This window comes from Dipodomys merriami, unplaced genomic scaffold (genome assembly GCF_024711535.1).
Source record: "Dipodomys merriami isolate MVZ:Mamm:240054 unplaced genomic scaffold, mDipMer1.0.p SCAF_20, whole genome shotgun sequence".
Taxonomy (NCBI): Eukaryota; Metazoa; Chordata; class Mammalia; order Rodentia; family Heteromyidae; genus Dipodomys; species Dipodomys merriami.
This window is the reverse complement of record NW_027203382.1, coordinates 22,360,162-22,376,928: the sequence shown is the minus strand read 5'-3', so window position 1 is coordinate 22,376,928 and position 16,767 is coordinate 22,360,162. Positions and strand designations below refer to the sequence as shown.

General features: G+C 38.6%; 1 protein-coding gene across 1 annotated transcript in view; it reads right to left on the bottom strand.

The window, feature by feature from the left end:
- The window catches only part of Dmgdh (dimethylglycine dehydrogenase), a 63,490-nt gene that overhangs the window by 30,922 nt on the left and 15,801 nt on the right, over positions 1 to 16,767 (bottom strand). Inside the window, exons 6-10 of the mRNA XM_070031208.1 lie at positions 11,229 to 11,477; positions 8,177 to 8,375; positions 3,493 to 3,662; positions 2,717 to 2,870; positions 687 to 852 (exon numbers count right to left, since the gene is read on the bottom strand). Of these exons, the coding sequence (XP_069887309.1) occupies positions 687 to 852; positions 2,717 to 2,870; positions 3,493 to 3,662; positions 8,177 to 8,375; positions 11,229 to 11,477 (938 nt within the window). The remainder of the gene's footprint in view (positions 1 to 686; positions 853 to 2,716; positions 2,871 to 3,492; positions 3,663 to 8,176; positions 8,376 to 11,228; positions 11,478 to 16,767) is intronic.

Here is a 16,767-nt window from a genome sequence, read left to right as displayed (position 1 = left end):
TTTTGTCATTCATAAATACAACATTTTATTTATAATTCATTAGTGTAGAAAGACCACAATGCTTCTCAGAGCATGACATACGACATACCAAGTTATTCCAAAACATACTTACCGTAACTAAACAAAACAGTACAGTTCAATAAAAGATATACCAAGGGTAGAGCCTGCAAATTCATTATCATATCAAAGAAAAAAATCAACATGGTGGGATGCTTTATAGGAATATTGCCCCATAAAAGGAAGAAGTTTATCATTTCAAAGAAACTGAATGTCGAGGCAAATTATATATATGTTCTTTGACATATTGAAGTGTATATTTAAAATTCCTTTGAACATGGTTTGTTTAAAAAGCAATGTGGTTTTGAAACCAAGATCAATAAAAAGTTCTCAACTTGAACAATCATTTAAAACTGCTTGACATAAAAGTTACACTTTATTTAACTGTGGTCAATTTCAGGCTCCCATGGGCATAGTCAGCTAAGTCATTAAGTCCTTAGATGATTCATTTACTTAACAAAAACTTAAATTTTAAAAATTAGCTTACGTATTCTTGATCGGTTGAAGAGGTCTACTATTCACACAGATATCAGGCAAAAGAATATATTGGATTTGGGGTTTTGGGGGGGAGGAAGTGTGGCAGGAATGGAAAAGCCAATGGGTCAAAATCCCAGACCTTGTCTATTTACCTTTGGAATGACATTTGCAAAGAGGTGATCCAACAATCTAACGGAGTCTGGGCCTCTGATGTTAAACTTGCCAAATGGTGACAGGTCAATCACTCCTACTTTCTGCATAACTTGTTTATACTCTGAACCCACAGGCTCAAACCAGTTTGTGCGACGAAAACTTGGCCTGAAACACAATATTTAGAGTTACAAAACAATAGTCATCCATTGTCCAAAATTGACAGAATAAGGATATTTTAAAGAACTTCACTCAATAAAAAAATCCTTTTAGGAAGAAAAAAAAGACACATTTTGTAAATCATCTACATATGTTGGAACTTGACCTTTTAGAGTTACTCATTTATCCCATTTCGGAGTGAATTAAATATTAATTAACTAGAAACTAAAACAGAACTTGAGAATGCTCAGATCTGAAAGAAAATGTAAGGAACAACCCGTCCAGGGGTTTTCAATCCTGGATATATAGTAGAGTTATATGGGGAGCTTTTTGAAGCTGGGAAGGAAAGAGCTATCTAGTTCAGTGCTTCTCAAACATTAACACAAATACAAATCATTTTCACTTGCTAACATCCAGTACTTGATACCTGGGGGCTGCTTGGTCTGCAGGTTTCTGGCCCTACCAGCAAAGGTACAAGTAAGGATTTGGTCAACATGACCTCTAAGACTTTTCAGTACTTAATATGAGAGCTGAGTTTGGGACAAAGGTCTCCTGACTCATTATTAAAGTCCCTTTCCACTTAACCAAGTGGATTTCTAACATGACATTTTAACTTCAGAGCACGATGCCAAGTCTGGAAAATGAGTTTTCAGTAGTTTAATTATTAAAATGATAGAGGGAACATAATGCAGATATAAACAGCACAAAGTGAAGAAGAGAGCTGGCTTTTATCTAAGTCATTAAGGAAAAGCCAAACCCATATTTGACCACCAAATGATTTGGATCAGTTGTCTGCAGAGTCGGAATTTATTCATCAACAGTAGAAACTCCATAATACTTTGTGCCACTTAGATCTGGTCTTAAAATAGATAACAAAACATGAAAAATAAACAAAGCCTGAAAATAAGGTAACTTCCCTTCTAGATTTGCTATTTGATTTCCCTTCATTATGGATTCTCATGAGAAAATAGATAATCACCATTCATCCTAAGTACAACAATAACATGTGGCACTTTGCAGAAATTCAGAACTAGTTAATATTAATTAATAATAAAAATAATAACTAATTAGTATGTGGCATACTCTATGTTTTAGCTTAAGCTGAACTGCTCAAAAAATGATCTTGTCCCTTAATTGATCAATTGTGCGTATAATTTGCCTGATTCAGTATACATACACTATAAAGTAGGTGCACTGAATTATTCCATGATAAAGAACCTAACACACCAGGTCCTTCAATTTGTGGGTATATACTCCAGGATTCCATCAAGTATTCTACACCATGGCAAATCTTAAGAAGCCAACTGAAGCCGGATGCTGGTGGCTCATGCCTGTAATCCTAGCTACTCAGGAGGCTGAGATCTGGGAATCACGGTTCAAAGCCCGCCCGGGCAGAAAAGTTTGTGACACTTTTATCTCCAATAAACCACTCAGAAAACCAGAAGTGCACTGTGGCTCAAGTGGTAGAGTGCTAGCCTTGAGCTGAAGAGCTCAGGGACAGCACCCAGGCCCCAGAGTTCAAGCCCCACAACTGACAGAAGAAAAAAAAAAGCCAACTGAAGCCATGTGAGTATATCGATGGGAGTGAAGAAGGTTCCTCTAAGCTTCTGGTGAATACCAAGTGGAAGAAGTTTCCCAGGGATGGTTACAGGACTTTCAAAGCAAAGGAGTCCTAGATATAGGCCAATGTCATATTGGCTAAAGTAATGCTTCCACTGTCAGAGAATAACTGGAAAAAAATGCACTCTGTGCTCCTTAGATTGGGGTGCAGGGTGGGGTAAGAGTGGGCATTGGTAACTCTTTGCTGTTTTCTACTCCAACTCTGTAGTTACTGTCTTAGTCAGAAAGCACAGGCAGGTTGTCATTCTCTTACCTATACTGGGTGTCATGGCCTGGCTTATAAAACCAATGTGGCTGCTCCCAACCTGCATGGAACCCCATAGAACATTTAGCTGACAGGGTTTTGTAGAGCCCGCTGACTCTCTCAGTTGGCCTCCCAGCAAACCGTTCTTCCTTTGGATAACCAACTAAGAAAGGAAAAGCAGTACTTTAAATAGGTTGTACTTAGAAGAGATTTAAACAATGGAAAATGCAGAGCTTAAAATTGAGAAGCAGGCTGGGTAGGGGTGGCTCACACTTAGACTCCTAGTTATTCAGAAGTCTAAGATCTGAGGACTGTAATTCAAAGTCAGTCCAAGGAAGTTCATGAAACTCTTATCTTCAGCTAACCACCAAAAACCATAAGTGGAAGTGTGGCTCAAGTGGTAGAAGACTATCTCTGAGTGAAAAAGCTATGGAATAGCACTCAGGCCCTGAGTTTAAGCCCCATGTACCAGCACACACACACACACACACACACACACACACACACACACTAACACACACACATTCATATCTCACGATTTATGTATAAAGCAAGCAAAGTGTCACTTATAGTGGTCATCAAGGAGTAAGGTAATACATATATTTAAATTTTAAAATCAGTGATGTATCCTATATATTAAATATATATAGTATATTATTTGTTGAATCTTAGCAGCACAATGCTTTGTAGAGTTTTTGACCACCCCAACCCTAGAATAAAGAACATTTCAAGTCAGAGGTACTGCCATTCCATTCTTCAAGCTCTTCAGCAGATTAGTACTTCACCAATGTTGTTGAATCCATATGATTCTCTGGCTTTGGCCTCGGTGTACTGAGTTGTTGTCCATTTGCCATAGCGGTTGGGATCCAATTCTATCAGGTCAAAAGAAGGTTCTCCATGCAGGATCCAGTCACTGAGATACCTCCCTATCCCACCAGCATGGATTATGCCATATCTTAAAAACAGAGAGATGGATAGTCTGTTACTAACAGATACCATTTTCAAATGATGAAAACATATTCAAATATTTTATAGGGTCTCAAATTTTGAATAGTCTGTGCTATTCAGAACACAGATGTAACATAATCTTTTTATGTTCTACATTTTTTTTTCACTCAAAAACAAATGAGGACTGGGAATGTGGCTTAAAGATGGTAGAATGCTTGCCTAACATTATGAACCCATCCTAGGTTCAATTCCTCAGCACCACATAAACCAAAAAAGCTTTTTCCCTTCCCCTCCTCAAATTATACCAACATCAAATACAGTGAAAGCAGGGATTATACCGTGGGGGAGGGACATACAAAGCAACAAAGAAATAATCTTATAAATGTGTTAGAAACAATCGCATGAAAGAAAAAAAAACATTTGAATACATATCTTAGGGTTCATTTCCCTAACATCAACTTATCTGGGAAGGGAAAAAACAAATTGTTTAAATAGGGATACAGGTGGACCCATTGCAACAATGAGATGTACAAGTTGTTATGTCAAAAACCAACTTTACAACTTTGGTGGGGGGGGATGGAGGAGGAAGATTGGGTAGGGGGGGTGGGGGAAGGATGGGAAGGGATGGGAAGGGGAAACAAAGGAGGAGGCTACAATGCTTGATAAGAAATATACTCATTATCTTGCCCATGTAATTGTAACCCCTCTGTACAGTATTTTCACAATGAAAAAAATGCAAAAAAAAAAAAAAAAAAGCTGGAAGTGGTGCTGTGGCTCAAGTGGCAGAGTGCTAACCTTGAGAAAAAGAAGCTCAGAGACAGTGCCCAGGCCCTGAGTTCAAGCCCCAGGACTTCAAAAAAATGAATACATGCTTAAGCATCAAATTAAATGTGCCTGATTTTATAGTTTCCACAGTTTCAAGAGATAACTTGCTTACAAATAGCCTATAATTCCCAGCTAGCAAAGGTACTCAGTTGAGGAAAGTGGAAATAAGGTTGGGCCCATGTGTTTGATGCTGACTGATCTTGAGGGAAGTATGGGAAAAATATGTGCTGCAACCATCTCTTCTCAGACACAGTTTAGTTCTGACTCCTTTTGGCAATGGCCTCTGTTCAAGAAACTTGGGAAGCCAGAATTCAAAGGGGCATTCACAGAGACCTATAGGGAGAACATGGAAAAGAATTTAAGATATGGAAAGGATTTTATAACTAATGGGTCACTCAATTGGAAAGGTAAACTTGTTTTCCATTTCCATAGAAGCTACTTTAAAATTATGACTATGTTTGTATTTTTAGTATCAGAATGGAGGAGAGATATTTCTGAGAAAATGAACAGGTCAAAGATTATTGGGAGAGAACTAAAGAAAGTAGCAAGTAACCAGACATTAAATAATGTCAAAGGAATAACAATGCCAAACTTCAATCTATTACAGAGTCTTAGTAATGAAAATAGCTTGATATGAACATAAAATCAGTCTTGAAGACCAATAGAACAATAGAGTAGAAGACCTAGAGCCATTTAACAGTCATTAAGGGAGACAAAAACATAGTGGTAGAAAGCCTCTTCAACAAAAGGTGCTGGCAAAACTGGATATCCACATGCAGAAAGCTGAAACTAGATCCTTACACTATCACCTTACACCAACATCAATTCAAAATGGATCCAAGACCTCAATATCAGACCTGAAACCATGAAACTATTATAAAAAGAGTAGGGGAAACATTAGAGCTTCTGGACACAGGTAGAAATTTTCTGAGTAAAGATCCAGAAGCACAGCAAATCAAAGAAAGACTTGAAAAATAGGACTGTATCAAACTAAAAGTTTCTGCATGGCAAAGGACATATCCAACAAGCTGATTTTACCAGCTACATATCAGATAATGGCATAATATTCAGAATATACAGAGAACTTAAAAAAATTAAGCTCTTAGAAAACTAACAACCCAATTAATATATGGGCTAAGGGACTAATAAGAGTCTTCTCAGAAGAAGTAAAAATGGCCAATAACATATGAAAAAATTCCCAACATCTCAAGCCATAAAGGAAATGCAATCAAAATGGCACTGAGATTCCACTTCACCTCAGTTAGAATGGCTATTATCAAGAAAACAGCAATAACGATGCTGGCAGGCATGTGGCCAAAAGGGATCCCTAACACCCTGTTGGTAGGAATATAAACTAGTTCAACCACTCTGGAAAGCAACATGGAGGTTCCTTAAAAACTTAAACATAGAATTACTCTGTGATCCAGTAATTCCATTCTTGAGTATTAACTCAAAGGATTAAAAGCCAAGATAGAGTAAAGCCACTAACACAACCATGTTTACTGCAGCAATATTCATCACAGCCAAGTATGGAACCAGCTCAGATGCCCCTTAGTGGATGAATGGGTCAAGAAAATATGGTGTGTGTGTGTGTGTGTGTGTGTGTGTGTGTGTGTGTGTGTGTGTGTGTGTGTGTGTGTGTGTGTGTGTGTGTGTGTGTGTATATACACACACACACAAATGGACTTTTGCTCACCCATTAGAAAGAATGATATTTTACTATTTGTAAAGAAATGGAAAGGGCTGGGAAGGTTGCTCAGTGGTCGAGCGCTTGCCTTGCATGCATGAGGCCCTGGGTTCGATTCCTCAGCACCACATAAGCAGAAAAAAAAAAAGCTGGAAGTGGCACTGTGGCTCAAGTGGTAGAGCGTTGGCCTTGAGCTGAAGAGCTGAGGGACAGTGCCCAGGCCCAGAGTTCAGGCCCACAACTGGACCCCCCCCCAAAAAAAAAGAGAAATGGAAAGACCTGGAAAAGTTAAGTATAGTAAGTCAGGCCCAGAGTGTGTAATTCCTTAGGAAGGCAAAGTCAAAGCTCAGTAAATTAAGACATCAAGAAGAAAGTACATGAAAGGGATAGGGTAGGGTGGGGTCAAGGGGATAGGGGTAAACAAATGAAAAGGATAAGAGGAGGAGAATGCAGTCAAAAATCCAATATATATCCTAAAAAATTAAGAAGAATGAAGGAAGGAGTAAGTAGGGGAGGGAGGAGTAAGAACATTGAAAGGAGTAACACTGATCAAGATATATTGTATATTGGGGCTGGGAAGGTGGCTCAGTGGTAGAGTGCTTGCCTTGCATGCATGAGGCCCTGGGTTCGATTCCTCAGCACCACATAAGCAAAAAGAAAAAAGCCGGAAGTGGCGCTGTGGCTCAAGTGGTAGAGTGCTAGCCTTGAGCTGAAGAGCTGAGGGACAGCGCCCAGGCCCAGAGTTCAGGACCCACGACCGGACCAAAAAAAAAAAAAAAGAAATATAAAAAAAAGATTGTATATTGTATTGCTTTGTTAAATAGCAACTCCTTTGTACTACTTAAAAGATAATAAAATAAGCCAGGTGCTGGTGGCTCATGCCTATAATCCTAGCTATTCAGGAGGCTGAGATCTGAGGATCCTGGTTTGAAGCTAGCCCAGGCAGAAAAGTCACTGTAAGACTCTTATCTCAAATTAACCACTCAAAAACTGGAAGTGGCACTGTGGCTCAAATGGTAGAGCACTAGCCTTGAACACAAAAAGAAAACTCAAGGACAGCGCCCAGGCCCTGAGTTCAAGCCCCACAACCAACAACAACAACAACAAAAAGATAATAAAATAATTTTAAAAACTTGTAGTACCCAGCTCCACAAAGGGAAAACAAAACAAACTAACACAAGAATTCTATACCCTAAAAATATAGTGACATGCAAGGTAGAACCACAGTTCTAAGATTGGAAATGCTAGATTTCTTTACACCAATTTTGGTATTTTAGAAAAATGAATGGTTTAGTTGTTATTATGCTCTTTATCAAGAAGAATAGAAAGGCTGCAGCTTACTTTCTGTGAGCAGTGGTAGGCCAGGAACAGAGTTGGCAATCATTAAGCATTAGTTGAATAATTGGCCAAATAAAATGGAGAAGAGAAATAGAATGCTAGAAGTTATGCTATAATGACAAAGTGAATTTGACATCAATATTCACCAAATTAATGGGACAAATATTAGAAATAAAATATCAAAAAGGTTACTCAATCATAATAAGAAGCAACCCAAGCTATTACAGTGAAGTAAATTATGCTGGAGAACACAAATTATGGTGGAAATGTATCAGTATATTAGACAGTTGATATTTTGGATTATCCTTGTCATTTTGTGTTAGGAAAACAACATTGTAAAGTTGAAGCAAATTGACCTATGTGATAACAACAGTGTGAAAAGGGATAAATAATCAAAATTACAGGAAGTATGTATAGAGGAAGTGAAAATGATTGCCTTTCTTGGGATAATCTTGTGTAAGTGATTAGACTATGATACAGTTGATGCTTCAAAATGGAAACTTGTTGCTTCTTTTATTACTCTTTGATTATGAAAGGGAGAAAATCCTCTCACCCCACCCACCACCAACCCCCTTGCCTAGATTATCCTTTTTTGGGCCTGGAATTCTGTGACCAGACTTGAATAAAACAAATGCTTCTACATAAATGTTGACTTGCACAGTGATACTCACCCAAAGCCTATAGCCACCCAGTAGTTCCTGACCCCCTGATGGGGCCCCACCATTGGCAGGATGTCAGGGGAGTAGGTGATAGGACCATTGATGATATTGATGATGTCAGCATTCTTCAAGACTGGAACCATCTCCATGGCCATCTCCACATACTCCATAATACGGTCTAGATCAGACTCAAAGAGTTCCTTCCCAAAGCCTTGAATGACATGGCATGGTGTCACAGGTGCAGTGACAATACCTTTACATCACTGAAGTCTCTGAAACAGTCCCCATCTATAGACACAATTAGTGCACTACTGTCTTCTCCCTCCTCCTTTTTTTTTTTCTTTTTCTTTTTGTCATTGTGGGGCTTGAACTCAGCCTAGGCATTGTCCCTCAGCTCTTCAGCTCAAGGAGAGCGTGCTACCTCTTGATCCACAGCGCCACTTCCGGTTTTCGAGTGGTTTATTGGAGATAAGAGTTTCACGGACTTTCCTGCCCTGGCTGACTTTGAACCGTGATCCTCAGATCTCAGCCTCCTGAGTAGCTAGGATTATAGGCATGAGCCACCAGCCCCCTCTCCCTCCTCCTTTTTTTAAACCTAAACTTGTACAAAGGATTACTCACTCTGTTACTGAGAATGATATTATCATTCTTGAAGTAAAATCAGCTTTTTAATTAATAAAATTTAAATTTCTATATATTGTTTCTAATATTTAACCCATCTACATTAACAACTAATTAGGTTTGTCAAGAGAAATTTTTATTCTTCAATTGACCACAAGATCCTGGTTTATCCATCTAGGTTAAGAGCAAATACAACCAGCACACTGAGAAAAGTAGACCATTGTCCACAATCTTCTGGGCCCAGGCATGGGGTATGCACCTGTAATACAGCTATCCAGGAGGCATGAGTAGAAAGATCACACTTTGAGGTTGGCCCATGTGACAATTCCTCCAAAAGACAGAATATAACATGTGAAATTGTTAGGACCAAGTCAAAGTTAAGCAGATAAGGTATTGATTAGACCAAGGAAGGAGGAAACTTAACTGGAACAAACAAGTCCCAAGGAACCTGAGATACATAGGTACAGACCCTAGGAATAGAACAAGACTGCTGCGGTCTGACAGTTATTGAAACTTGACCATTTGATTAAGAATAGGGCCAAATGTTAAATTTCAAAAATAAAGGCTTAAGTAGCAAATTAAGCACCAGGGTGGGTGAGCTAGGCATCTGCTAGGAATGTCTCATCACTAGGCGATTTGGGTAGCTAATCAAATTGCTCTCCACAGTTTGGGGAAGTAATGTTTTCCTAGGGCTATCATGTTTGTGTTTCTCTAGAGCAAAGCCCTCCTAGCTCACAACTCCACTGAGCCAGCTACCTGCTCTTCAAGGGAGGACTTGTCCCACCTCCAGGCCTAGAAGCTAGGAAAACAGCTCCCATCTCCTGCTTAGGCACCAAGATGTCTGCAAGGATGGCTTATTGCATTTGTGGATAGCTCTGGCTTATTGCTTTGATGCCATTTGTAATCACTAACTGCTAGTTATGCTTTTGTAATTTGCTTCTTGGTCAATTATGAAACTGCCACTGACCACTTACAAATGCTGTTCTTCCCCACCTTCCCCCACCCATAGATCCTTTAAATACCCTGAGCTATTTGACTTTATTGCTGGTCTTCACTGTCTCAATATAGTGGAGGTCAGCCACCATAGCTAAAACAAAAACAAAAACAAAACAAAACAAACAAACAAAAAAATGATTCCTAGCCCTATTGATTGAGTGTTGGTGACTCCTTTCACCAGATCATGGGTTGAGTCCCAGGGCTGGTGGGACTCAACCCATGATCTGGTGAAAGGAGTTAAGCAAAGACTAGAGACCCTACCTAAAAATAGCTGAAGCAATAGAGAGATTGAAGTGTGATATGTGGTATAACTCAGATAGTAGAGAACCTACCTAGCAAGCTCAAGGCTCTTCATTCCATCCCTAGTACTGAAAAACAACAACAACAACCTCTCTGCCCATTCTGATGATTTTCCCACACAGCCACTGGCCAGCTTCTCCTAGCACGTCAAGGCTACAGCACAGCAGCCTTGGCTACCCATTGTGCCTTTGGTCCCATGGCCCTCTTACTCAGGGATACCACAAAATCTGGCTCTCTCTTCAACTGGGACTTGTTTCAATATTATTCAGCATTTATTTGGAAGAAAGGCTGTGGCATGGAAAAGAGAGTGAGACTTCCTCACGCTGAGATCAGGTGCAATTCCACCCTGGCTCAAAAGTGCAGGACCCACTCAGCAAAATCCAAACTCTGTAGACTCTAAAGGAGGCAGTTGGTGATCACTTTCTGTTGGATTCATTTTGCATCCTTAGTTGCTTATTAAAGCATAATTCTAGGAAGCATCATTTCCTCTATTTTTTATATTTCCCCAAATATTTAAGTATCCTAATGAACTTTCAACTAGATTTATAGGTTAGAACCAGAGGTTCTCCCCAGGCAACCCAATTCTTAATCTGGTTCTTTGGAAATGTTTCCTGAAAAACAAAACCTAGCCCATTTCCCTTATAGAGCTTGAAAAAGAAATGATCACTGTCCCTGCTCCAGGATCTAGCCTGAACCTTTTCCATTTATGTTCCTTGGAAGTACTTGGTTTGTAGTATGAAATTGCTCAGCTGTTAGAGACTGCTAGGATTTCCTTCTTAGAAGGACTGATAGTCTGTCTCTGCTACCTGTGTAGAGCCAACTGTAAAAGCACAATAGTAGCTTTGTTCAGATCTTGAAACTGGACCAAGTAGACAGTGAGCAGATCAAGAAAAACAAAATGGGGAAATAGGTGGTTGATATAGGCATGTAAAAATGACTTGAGGCTTTCAGAACAGCTCCCACAGGTTTCTTCAGCTTCTCCACTGCCAATTGCACCTTTTCCCTACCTCAAGCCCTGCCTCTGCACTGTCCCAAGTGTCTGATGGTATAGGATAGTGGTCCTGTTTTAATCTATACCAGACCCCCAGCTGTGAAGATGATGAACACATGTGTCAGACCTATATAAGATATGATTTGCTGAACCCACCTGGAGGGACTCCGCTGGTAACCCAGGAGTCCTGAATTTTCATTTTCTCCTGACTTTCATATGGACCCAATAAAAGCCCATCTCTCTCCTGCCGCAGGTAATAGGATCCTTCCAGATCTCGGATCACAGGGAGTTCTTGCTTCAAAGCTTTCACTTCAGGTATAGTTGATGTAATGATATATTGATGTTGAACTGGGATGAGAGGATGCTCCAGTCCAATCATTTTACCTATCTCACGGGCCCAAAAGCCTTAAGGAACAACAAAAAAAATTGAAAATGTTACCACACCTGTAAAAATACCTTGTATGATACTGATTGGAAATTTATACTTAAAAACATCTAGAAGACTTAAGTACTTTGTGAAGTTGAAAGAAGACTAAAAGAAACTTTATTTTTGTTTCAGTGCTAGAAATCTAATCTAGGGCTTTGTATACGCTAGGCACTCTATTACCTGAGCCATAGCCCCCCGGAACATTTTGCCTTTTAGTTATTTTTCAGATCAGATCTTAGATATTTTGCTCAGGGACAGCCTCAGATCTTAATCCTCCTACCTCTCCTTTTTGGGGTAACTGGGATTACAGTTCCATATCATGTCCAGTTTGTTTGTTGAGATGAAGTCTTGCTAAGTATTTTGCCTACGTGGCTTCAAATCACCATCTTCCTTATAGTCTGCCTTCCAAGTAGCTGAGATTACAACTATGTACCACTCATTTCTGGACCCCTGCCCAGAGTTTTGAAGATGTCTACAACATAAGGAAACTTCATTCCTGAAAAAACAGTTTTTCCTGGCCAGGCACTGGTGGCTCATGACTGTAAGCCTAACTACTCAGGAGGCTGAGATCTAAGGATTGTGGTTTGAAGTCAGGAAATCTGTAAGACTCCTATATCCAATTAACCAGAAGGAGAATGCAGGGGGAAGGGAGTGGTTAAGGACAAAGTGAAGAAGGTGTGGCTCAAATGGCAGAGCATTATCCTTGAGGAAAAAAAAAAAAGTACAGGGACAGTGCATTGGCCCTGAATTCAAGCCCCAGGATCTGCACAATAAATAAATAAATAAACAAACAAATAAATTTTTCCTGTAAGATGAGCAGGGACGAAACCAGGTGCCAGTGGATCATATATGTAACCCTAGCTATTCAGGAGACAGAAAGTTGAGAATTGTGGTTCAAAGAACAGGCAGGAATATCTACCAAACAAAGAAAAAGTTGGAAGTAAAGCTGTAGATCACGTGGTAGAACCCTGGCCTTGCATGAAAAGCTAAGTGACAGTATCCAGGCCCTGATTTCAAGCTCCATTACTTGTACAAAAACAAAACTAGTAGAGATGAAAAAGTATTTGAAAGAAGAAAAAGAACAACCCACAAAACAATAAAAAAAAAATATCAGAGGAACCACAAGGGAAATTGGGCTCATCAGTAAGTAAGCAATTTCTAAAACAATGTCTTTCTCATGTTATATCATTTTCCCAATACTGAACTGGGTGGGAAGGTTGTGGCCAGAAGACTCTTGATTATTTCTCACACTGGCACTTCAGTACCCAGATAAGAGTACTGGTCCAGAGAAACAACCAAGTTAGATATACTGTAATCACCACAGTGATTCTATGCTGCAGAAAGACTTTTAGAACTCCAGGACACCTTCCCTGGTCTGAAGATATTTTAGAATCTAAAATGATAAAACTAATGATTATTTTCTGTGTGATTGTCTATGTGTCATCGTCTTGTTTTTGCTACTACTAGGGTTTAGACTCAGGACCTTGAGCTTGTCTGGCTGTCTCTCTCTCTACTAGTTGAGCCATACCTTCAACCCAACTTTTTGCTGGTTATTTTGCAGGATTGAGTCTTAAAGACTTCTTTCCTGGATGGCCTTGGGCTGTCATCCTCTAGGTCTCAGTCTCCATAGGCGCCAAGCAGCTCCCCCTCCTCCTCTTTTTCTTTTTCTTTTTTCTTTCTTTTCTTTTTGGTATCTAATCAAGAGCCCTCTATTATGAAATTGAGAGCTAAACAAAGAATCATTTATTAGTTAGTTTGGGAATGCAGATTATGTTCTTTTATGAGTCTAAGTTTGTTGCTATTTTAACATCCAGACCTTATCCCTAAACCTTATTGGTTGCTTGGTTTTTGGCTTATAGTTAAGTTGATCATGCTCTTATAACGATCTTAGAAATGTCTGCCCATTTGTAAACAGGAAATCTAACCTACAATCATCAGAGCTATGTTTAATATTAAATATTTAATATTAATTAATTAATTAATTAATAATTAATTAATAATTAATTAATAAATTATTAATTAATTAATTAATTAATTACCTTTAATATTAAAGGTAATTTATTTTTTTGCTATAGGAAGATAGGCAATGCTCAGGTTAGGACTTTGTAGAAAAATAATAGTAAAACCACACATTCTAGTTATATTCACTAGAGCAATTTAAATATAAGTAGTCAAAAATATTTAGTCTAGCAATTCCAGCTACTACAGGATCCTCAATATACTTGTTTCAATTAAAAACATAAATTGAGAAAAATAAATTCTATTCTTTTCAAACACATTTACAAGTTTCTGAGTTTAATTGCTTGCTTATTAATGTACTTCATCATAACAATAAAATAGAAATGTTTGCGTAACTATCAAATGAGTATATTACTCATTTGATACTCATAGCAAGCTCTATATTGTTTTACCCTTTGGTGTTAGTGACTAAGTCATTTTCTCCCCTAAGAGGTAGTCAGATTAGCCTAAAGCTAGCCAAGATTACACTTTATTTCCTGTGTGATCACTTACCCACTAAATTCAAAGCAAAGAGACAAGTATGGAAAAAATCATGCATTAGTACCTGAAAAGCAACTGAAGAGCCAATAAAAATGACCACTGGAAATGACTTCCATTTTAAAAACTACAGGGATCAGTAGAAATGAGGTTAAAATAAAGAGTCGAGTTTTATGAACAAGTGCAGCTCTGCAAGATGTTTTATCTGGCAACAATGATGCTTTTATCAAATCTAGCAATTATTTTTGATGGAACACTGGGTTTCATAATAGCATAATCAATCACATTTCTGATTTACCATTTTAGTAAAATAAAATTCTTAGGTGAAATTTTCAGGGTTATCTCAGGTTTAAGAGGAAAATTGGAAATGGGGTCAAAAGAAGCCATCATCACACAGAACAAAGGTTTGCATCTCATAACAGCATCTCCCAGGTTTCCTTGTTATACCCGAGGAAGGGATAAAAATGAAGTCAATTTTGAAAGATGTGGCTGCTAAAAGCAAGTTCGATATTGCATAGCAAGAGTTGAGCATTAAAAACTTTAAGGCAAGGAGATATGACAAAATAAACAGGACTCAAGAAACAAAGGACCTTCACTCAATTTGTCGTATCATTTCTAAATGACTCCATATTCTTGACCACATATATGGTGTATGTATGCATATATATATATATATATATATATATATGCACATCTTAGGGAAGGATACAGAATCAGAGGGAATGGGAAAATGTACAACAGAGGGCCCCATCAGCTGCACTGGACATTTATAAAAATGAACTAAGTAACTCAGGGGCAGGGATGGGAGGGAGGGAATGAGAGGGAGAGGGAACAGCTTACATTAAAAAAAAATGTATATATGTATATTTCTTCTACCAGATGTAGAAGAAATAGTTGTATTGTCAAAGCTCATAGAATTTACAAATGTTATAGACCATGATAATGACAATTTGCCTTGTGAAGGTTAAATTGTGTTTGTGACTTTAAGTATCACTGTCTCACAATACTGTGAAATGTATGTAATCACTTAATCTCAATAAAAAATTATTTTTAAAACTTCCTTAGGTTTGCTTACTCCAGAATATACTCACTATAGTCTCTTACAGAAATGCCTTTTCAACAATGTCTCTCAAAGGACATTTGCAAATCAAGCAGTAAAATTTAATATACAGTTTCTCAGTTAGAGAGATATCTCAGTGTTAAAAGAGCACATGCCTAGCATGTGCATGGTCCAGCACTAACGGGAAAAAAAGAAAAAGAAAAAGGAAGGGCAAGGAAATATAGCCCTTAAACCTCCACCCAGATCATCTGAATTAGAATTTTTTGAAGCCCTAGAAATATCCTGAGATGATTCTTAGGCACACGAGCATCATAAACAAACTCTGAGAAGCCAGCTTACCAGAAGAATGGGTGATAGATGGCATTAGGACAAAAAAAAATTATCTTAAGGCTGCTACCAAGCAGCTAAGCTGACCAGATTCTAGTGTCTCCTGGACCAGAGTACAAATCTACAAGGAAATAATGATCATTATAATACCTATTTTTTAGTGCTTTCTACATGCTAAGCCCATTTACTACCCAAATTACCTTTTTGGAATGGCACTATCAGCCCCCCTTTACAAACTGGCTATTTCCCCCAGTCATAGGTTGGCAAGATATGTGTCTCTGAGTCAGAGAGGCCAGGACCCTGGAGAATGGCAGCCACATCAGCAGCCCTTACAGTTTTAACCATTTGATTATACTTCCAAGTCTATAGCCTGGTTACTTTAAGTCCATCTCCAAGCTGGCCTGTGGACCTTGCCTGAATCTGTGAGGGAAAGTGAATTCCTGGAGTGGCTCTGAGTCATGTGGATTTTCTTTCCTTATCTTTTCTTTTTCTTTCTTTCTTTCTTTCTTTCTTTCTTTCTTTCTTTCTTTCTTTCTTTCTTTCTTTCTTTCTTTCTTTCTTTCTTTCTTTCTTTCTTTCTTTCTTTCTTTTTCTTTTTTGTGTGTTGCCAGTAATGGAGCTTTAACTTGCAACCTTGAGTGTTCACTTGGGTTTTTCACTCCCAGCCGGTGCTCTACCATTTAAGCCTTGCCTCCAGTCCCACCTTTTGCTAGTTATTTGGAAATAAGAATCTGACAGATTTGTCTGCCTATGTGAGCTCTAAACCTTGCAGCTAGCATTTTAGATGGAAGCCAGCACATGATAGGGTTTAAGTGTTAAAAAAAAAAAAAAAACACTTTAAAGTTCCTTTCCATTAACTCTAATTCTAAAGGAGAGCATATCCAAAGTTTGGCCCCCAATTTCTGAAGTTTATCCTGTGGGAAGCCTCTCTGTTCCAGATAAGGTGTCTTAAAAATATGCTTCCTAGCCCCCCCACTCTCCTCCCATTAGCTACTCATATGTAATCAGTTATCATTTTCTCTAGTAAATTTTGTCCAATGGAAGAGAAGAGATAGAGGAGTAAAAGGAAAAGAAAAGATGATGGCCAGAGATCTGATGGGAATGAGCAAGATGCTACCTGAAACTGGAATAATAGAATCTGGCTATTGGGATAGATTCTAAACACAGAAAGGAAAAAGAAGCCTCACTTGGCCAAATACAACCTGGAACAGAAGTAAATGACGAATTGAAAAAAAGACAAATTGTTTATTGATCTCAAGGACAGCATGGAGTCACACACCAAGGGCAAAGTCATGGAGGTAAACCTGAAGGCCAAGGGCATGGCTCAAGTGATAGAGTGCCTGCCTAGCAAGACTGAGGCCCCAGAGTCCAATCCCCAGTATAAC